The sequence below is a fragment of the Argiope bruennichi genome, chromosome 6 (assembly GCF_947563725.1).
Source record: "Argiope bruennichi chromosome 6, qqArgBrue1.1, whole genome shotgun sequence".
NCBI classification, from domain to species: Eukaryota; Metazoa; Arthropoda; class Arachnida; order Araneae; family Araneidae; genus Argiope; species Argiope bruennichi.
This window is the reverse complement of record NC_079156.1, coordinates 120573465-120581246: the sequence shown is the minus strand read 5'-3', so window position 1 is coordinate 120581246 and position 7782 is coordinate 120573465. Positions and strand designations below refer to the sequence as shown.

The window sequence follows — 7782 nt, the reverse complement described above, 5'->3', positions numbered from 1 at the left end:
TTAATTTAGAAATGGACTTGATAAAGAAAAATAAATTGTTTATGAATCTAGTTTTAAAAGAAAGAGTTTGAATATAATGACTTTAGTAACATAAAAACATCAAAAAATCTCTAAATTTACCACTCAGTCATAACAATGATTTAAAACACTCTGATTTCTAAAAATTTCAAGCGTGACATTTAAAAATATTTTTATATGCATTCGTCTGTAATGTTGTTTCTAATGATTGTAGGGGTAAGAAAAAAGGGGAAAAGTCGATGTACCTTCAAAGAAAAAATTGTTATGTTCCTTTAATTCAATTATTATTTTTTAGTATCATTCTTTCGAAAAATTTTAGGATTTAAAACTGAGATTCTCATATTCAATTCTTGTCATTTTCAAATTTTAAGTCATTAACTGAACATTTTCCTCTAATTTAAAAACAAGAATATTCAAAATGCCTTCATTCTTGATTTTATTTGTTTTTGCCAATGACTTCAAAGGTCTTCTTTGTTTCCAAATTAGGAAATAATGAATTTTTAAAAAATAATTCAAATTTTAATAGCATTATTTAGAAGAAAATTGCTAATTTTATTCTCTTTTCTTTTAAAATTTTTTCATTTGTTTAGATTTTTATCATCTGTGATTCACCAGTTGATACTGTCACAGAAATATAAAAGTGCAAATTCAATATTTTTGTACTTCGTTTCACAATTTTATATCATTGTAATTATGATTTTGCTAACATTATGTTATAGTTTATGTCAGCTTACAAAATAAACTCCAGACAAAAAATGTTAAGTTAAAATTGAATGAATAATGAAAGAAACAGGTTGTGCTTTTTACAGATTTATTAAATACGTCAAGAGTATAGAACAAAGATTTTATAAATACATACATAGTGTTATTTAAACAATGTACAAGTTTTCAAAATAATAAGCAGGATCATGCTAGCCTTTACATTTAAAGAAAACATTTCCTGGAAACTTCCAAAGTCACTTATTTGCAAAACTTTCAAAACGCCAACATTATTCCCGTAGTTAAAAATAGAGTAGAAAGATAATATGGAATGTAATATATTGAAATTACTACAAGATCTACAACTGTATTGTAGATAGAGTAAGTAAAGCTAAAATATACTAGTACTGCCACCAGACTTTTTTTTCCCAAACACATAAACCAGATACAAAAGGTTTAGAATAAACAATTTTGTTCTTGCCTTTGAAAATAAATAAGGAGGAAAAAAAATATAAGGCAAATAAAAAAATTTTAAGGTTAAAACTGCGGAAAACGTAAGGTTAAAAACAAGTGTAATAGAACATTTAACAAATGAGAATAGAGTTCATGAGGGAGAGATGCAGTGAAGAGGAGATGTAGAAGTTTGCATGTCAAGCAGAAACAGATTCTTGATGTGGCAGCAGGTGGATATTGTCAGTATTTCCATTTGTGATGTCACAGTCGGTGCTGACATTGGCATTGGAAAAGTCTAGCACCTGATCACCAAATGCTTCAAGTAAATTGGCCCAGGTGGGAAGGCTTTGTAAATATTTCCTGGAAAAAGAAAAAAAGTACGTCATTAAAATAAAGTCAGAAAAAGCAAAATTACTTTTATTATGATTTTTTTTAAAGAAAAATAAATAAACTCAGATTATTCAACAATATGTAGAAAAATCGATAAAAGTAAAAAAAAATATTAAGAAATGATATAATATTAAAAGGAAAATTTAGTAACTACAGCAAAATTATGTAGCTAAATAAATATATGCAATGATATCTCTTAATCTAATTTAAATCTTAATTTCCAAATTTTTATCTTAAATTAGCTGATGTTAGTTTCCTTCTAAAATAATCTCGTATTTCCCGATTCAATTCCTACTTTTTTTAAATTTAATTTTACATGCACTCTATAAAACTGCCAGTCTCAGCATTTTCTCATGCTCAGAGTGAAGGAATAAAAATTCTTAATGCTTACAACATTCTTTTAAAAATACCCGACATTCCCTTGCATAAATCGACATGCGTCAAAGAAATCACTATCAAAATCTCATAGTAAAACTATTGAAGGAAAAAATGTTGATCTCTTATTTTAAATAATCTATGACAAGGAATATAAATAATTTCCTGAGCAATTCAATCCAATTCTTGTTAAATAATAATAATAATAATGATAAAAACCCTTAAATCCTCAATTACCTTCTATTACTATTTATTCAATTTTTTCACATTATATATATTTTTTTTGTATTACATTAACTTGTAGTTTAGTTTTAAATTTACTAAATTTCTATAATGAAGCCAAGTTCTAATATAGCTATAGAAGCCCCCCCCCCACCCATAAGGAAATTCAGGTTTCCAAATTCTCAGTCTAGTAATCATAAAAGAATTAAAAAATTTTTTTATATAAGTATATATTTTTAAAAATTGAAATATTAATTTTAACATAAATTTTAAATATGAATTTTAACATAAGTTTGCGAAACCTACATAAAAATGAGTTGTAAAAGGTGAATTTCACTTACATTACATGTACTGGAAGGATGCACCTCATTTCTGGCTTCTGAAATCCATTGAAAGTAGACGCAGCACTGATGGTATAAGCACCCATATTTTCAAACATCAACCACTCACTAACATTTAAAGTTGGCAAGTCGCACGTTTTCATGATGCAGTCAAGACTGTCACAGGTTGGGCCCCAAACGCTGCTTCTTACCATTGGACGATATTTAGGATCCTAAAAACAAAGTTATTATTAGGAATAAAAGGTAAAAATTTAGCAAATCTAAGAAATAATTCGCACTATTTATATTTTCTGGCAATTTTTAAAGCTTTAAGTTTTAAACAAAAAGAATCAACTTGTGATAAATATTTTTAAGGTAAGGAGAACAACAAAGACTTGGTTCAAATATATAGCCATTATGATCAAATGAAACCTAGTTTATTATAGAATTTAAATCAGTACCCATTAACTACTTACAAGTAGTTAATAATCAACTTTTTTTTTCTGCAAATATAGGATAAAACATTTCAATTATATAATGCAATTCACAACTTTCATTTTTTGAAATCAATTAAAATAAATTCTATTAAAATTTTATGTACAAATAGGTATTTGTTTCATAACACTAAGTATTTGGACAACCATTAAGCCATGCATCCAACACAGAATTTAAATTCCCAGAGCTGTACTGTATTTAAGGAGATGAAATTTAATTTCTTTAGTAAAACATTTACAATTTAAAATGAAACTTTACAGGCTTGGTGGTACATTAATAGTGTATGAATATTGTTACTCTGTAATATTATGGTACAACCGAAAAAACAATTTGTAATTAAATATTTAGTAATTGAGTTTAAATTATAGTTTTAGTTATTAAGATTAAACACTTCCACATTAATTTAAAGCTTCTGAAGAAAAAAAAAAGGAGGGGAGCTTACCACAAGTGGAATGGGTTCTACTTCTGCATGATCGAACATTAAACAGTTAAAGGATCCGTAGACGCCATCATTCACATAGTACATACAAATTGGTTCCCCTAAAAATGAAAAAGAAAATTAGTATATATTTTAATATTTCTAATATAAAAAAAAATCTAGATTTTAAAAGTCTAAAATAAAATTTAAAAATAATTCTAGATTAATGAACAAAACTTACCATCTTCAGAGAAGGTCTCCCTCTTTGCAATGATGTTTGTGCACAAAGTAAATGCTGATGCAACAAAGTATCGGCCTGGCTCTGCAATGATGCGTACACCACTTTCTGGTGGGAAATGCTCATCCAAAGATTCAGCAACAACATTACATATCTGAAAGATTAAAAAACTTTGTAAGCCTCTTAATTGTTTTATACTACATCTGCTACTGTCTAAATGAAAATTTGTTTATATACTTTATAGCTATATAGTCAAATTACATTAAATTATTCTTCTATGGATAAATACTTAAAAATCAAATATGGGAAATAATGACTACACCATCAATATTCATTGCGCTATAACTGCTTTTAAAATTGATAGCTTATTGAACATTGATGTACATTAGAAGCAAAATAAGAATAAAATTTTGAAAATCCAATTTATATGTGTACTCAGAAAAAGTAAAATCAAGTCTTATTTTTTAGTTAAAAATATAATTCTGGCATTCATATACTACTAAGGACTTTAATACTTATTTGAATAATATAAGGGTTATTGTACTACACAACAAAATTAATGTAACTTCTTCAGTTATTTAGGTTCAATCATTACCATTTACGAAAAAACATGCAAAATAACTTGCAGCTTTCAGTATAGAGATGTGGGAAAGATACAAATATTCCTTAAATTAGTAACACTGTTAAATACAAAACTTTTCTTAATATATGTTTGTTCCTTTAAGTCGTTTGCAAATATTATTTTCCAAAACATTTTTGCTTATAACAAGTATCCTCATTACCAGCAATGCAAAAAAAAAAAAAAAAACATTTGAGTACTAAAATGAAACAAACCTCTTCAAAAGATACATATGGCCCCTTAAAACCAGGAAAGCCTCCACCAATGTCCAAGAAGTCCATATGATGACCAATATCTTCAGCAATATCAAAAATATGTCTGCAAGATGCAATGGCAGAACTGTAAGCTCCAGAATCTTGGCAGTTGCTCCCAACGTGGAAACTGAAAGGGGGAAAAATAATTGAATTCACATTACAGAAATAAAGCCCACATAAATATAATGAATGACTTAACAAAAAGGTCCCTCCCTTTCCCTTTTATTCATTGAATAAGCAATACATACCTTACACCAATAACATTCAGATCTAATTCTTTTGCAACTTGAAGAAGATGGGGAACATCTTTTATGTTGCATCCAAATTTTACTCCCAGTTGGCAGATTGAACTACTATCATCCACTCTGATACGGATAACAAGCCTAAAAAATGAATTGCAACATAAATGACAAATATACAAAAATAGAACATGCAAAGATTATTTGCAAATCTTTCAATATGGCTTACTGCTAAGAAACCATAATTAGTGCTAATTTTAATATCTTAATTTTCTAAACTGAATTGTATAAGAATTAATTTTTATTATAATATTTCTAATTAAAAAAAATTCTTACTCAGCATCAGGGTGGAGAGCTTTGACTTTATGCAATTCCATTTCGTTATCAAAGGTCATCATTTTTACTCCCACATTGGCTGCATGCCTGATAAATCCACGGGTTTTGCATGGATTTGCATAGATGATACGTTCTGGTTCCACACCAATGCTCAGAACGCTTTCAATTTCATTCTGAAGATAAAAAAATTTCATCATCATTTTAGGAAATCTGAAGAATGCAATTAAACAATGCAATAGATATAGAAGAATGCAATAATTTCATTAAAAAATTTTGATTTTTTTTTACCTTGCTGGCACAATCAAAACCAGTTCCCAGTGCAGCTAGAAGATGGAGTACTGTTGGAGCATCGTTACACTTAACAGCTGAAAATAAAATAAATATTACTTAAAACATAGGAAGTTGAAAAAATACTATCTAATATCTAAAGAAAAATTCTCGTTTTCTAGAAAAAAACTTATTTTATAAAAAATAAAGATTTTTTTTTTTTTAATGATAACAGCACAACTCTGATATTTTCAATATCTGCATGAAAGAGGATTTTTCGTAAGATAATTAAAAAATACAGAGGACATATTAAATTATATAATATTTAATTCATTTACAAATGTATAAAATATTAAAATTTCCAATTTCTTCATATAATAAGAGTTTCATACTATTAAATTACTACTCCTATAACAATCTAAATATATAAATCCTGCATATTTAATCAAGATTTGTAAAGAACGATTGATTAACAACATGCACAGAGTATTTTTTTTTGCTCTATCAGATTTAAATGACCTTAAAAAAACAACAAATCAATAATGTTAAATAAAAATTTTCCAGTGCATACTGAAACCTAATACATACCATAGAAAGGCTCAACTCGAGGCATTTTTAGTTTCCATAGTTTGAATTTATAAACAATGTCAGCGAGGTCTGCCACAATAAAGGGCTCTTCCTGATCCTAAAATAATGAGATTTATATATTGTAAGACAGGAAGATAATTCTTTAAAAGTCATCCCCCCCCAGAGTATTAAAATTTCAATAAGAAATCAAAATCAAAATATGAAGTCTAAAAATAAAGAATACTCACGGAAGTTTTGATGGTACTTGTAATGATATCAAAAACTGTTTTGTCGGTAGTGAGCTCGACAGTTGGATTTCCTACTGGTGACTTCATATTTGATATATATATATATGGACAGAAAAAAAAATCCTCAGAAGAAGTATCGAAGACTGACAAGTTTAGTGGAAGATTCCAGGAAATGCTTCAAATCTAAAGAGAAAATTAAATATTATTTACCAATAAGAATATATATATATATCACAGAAGAAATTGCTTTATTTCTACAAAAAAATGAACAAATAAGTTAAACCTACGTGGCTAACTATCAGCTTCGTAGGTCTAGTCAGCTGGTATCCCAAGGTGGACCACCTTCGCACTCGTGCGTCAGAATAAAAACTGCTTGGAAAATGAAGGCGAGCCTTCCCTATAAAAAAAGGAAAATAAAAATTAATTTAAGTGCTCATAATTTACGATCTTAAGAAAAGTAATATGTAAATAAAGCAAACAATCTCTATTGAAATTTTTTCCCAAAATCCAAATATTTAGCTCAGTTCAAAACAAACCTCTTAGGTTAATTTTTTGGTATTTTATATTAAGTTCAATTTGCAGTATCGTAACATCATTACTTAAAAAAAAAAAATCTGCTTGTTATATACATTTCTTATTTTGAAATAACAGAGCCTGGATCCAAGATTTCTGGATTATAGATGAATCTGGTATTTCTGAACCATAAATAATCAATTGCCAAATTTCTGCATTACACTAAAAATAAGGATTTGGTCCATGTAGATAGATTTAAAATGTATTAGCTCTATACAGTGTATTGTACTTTCTTATACAAAGTGTTCTTGGATTTTAAAATCTTATCTACTATTTTAGACATACAGTGACTGCTTCAAGAAGAAACTCTCAATCTTTATTTATGGTCATATGAGGACAACATCCTTTTTACAAAATTGTCATAATATCAATGAAAGGATATTTTATTCTTGACAGCAGATTAATAATACATTTCACTCACATGTACACCAAGGAATTATCATGGCAATCTTAAATGGGTCTTGAGCAAACAATATCCAACTTTCACATTAAGGCTAAATTGTTCCAATTCGCAGCATTTGACTTTAATTTTTATATCATTTTCATAAAAAATTGCACAAATAAAAATATAATTTCCATATTGTAATTACTATTCTAGCTGGAAAGCATTATTTCTTTAACAAGATAAAGCAGTTATACAGTACAAAGGCATTATTAATCAGGAGTTATATTCAGCTATAGCGACCGAGTTTTATCTAAATTTACCTCAAATAATATACACTGATTTTTAAAAATTAGGAGTAAATGTCTAGTGTTTTGAATAAACACAGCACTGACATGCAAGAAGCATGAAAATATTCAGAGTTTAGTTTACTGTTCTTAAAATATAATTTATGATAAAATTTCAGCAAGTCGAACTTTGTACATACACATGAGAAGAATGTGATGCAGGGTTTTTTTCTCTCTATAACATGCATCTCTGTGTGTTGGTTTGTGACAAATTGTACCAAACATGTCAAACATCAACTAAAGAATACAGGTAGATTACCGCATTTAGCAACTTATAGTCTTTAAAATTTACAGTTTGGAGATTGAAATTCTTTAGCTCAAC

The 7782-nt window shown here is 27.9% G+C and overlaps 1 protein-coding gene across 4 annotated transcripts in view; it reads right to left on the bottom strand.

The window, feature by feature from the left end:
• Positions 1-812: 812 nt before the first annotated feature.
• The window catches only part of LOC129971294 (ornithine decarboxylase-like), a 51727-nt gene continuing 44757 nt past the window's right edge, over positions 813-7782 (bottom strand). For all 4 annotated transcript variants that reach the window (XM_056084917.1, XM_056084916.1, XM_056084918.1 and 1 more), the window contains exons 2-12: positions 6446-6555; positions 6159-6341; positions 5932-6028; positions 5365-5441; positions 5077-5249; positions 4750-4884; positions 4463-4628; positions 3632-3782; positions 3415-3512; positions 2499-2710; positions 813-1530 (exon numbers count right to left, since the gene is read on the bottom strand). In XM_056084917.1, the coding sequence (XP_055940892.1) occupies positions 1368-1530; positions 2499-2710; positions 3415-3512; positions 3632-3782; positions 4463-4628; positions 4750-4884; positions 5077-5249; positions 5365-5441; positions 5932-6028; positions 6159-6245 (1359 nt within the window). In that variant the 5' untranslated portion in view covers positions 6246-6341; positions 6446-6555 and the 3' untranslated portion in view covers positions 813-1367. The remainder of the gene's footprint in view (positions 1531-2498; positions 2711-3414; positions 3513-3631; positions 3783-4462; positions 4629-4749; positions 4885-5076; positions 5250-5364; positions 5442-5931; positions 6029-6158; positions 6342-6445; positions 6556-7782) is intronic.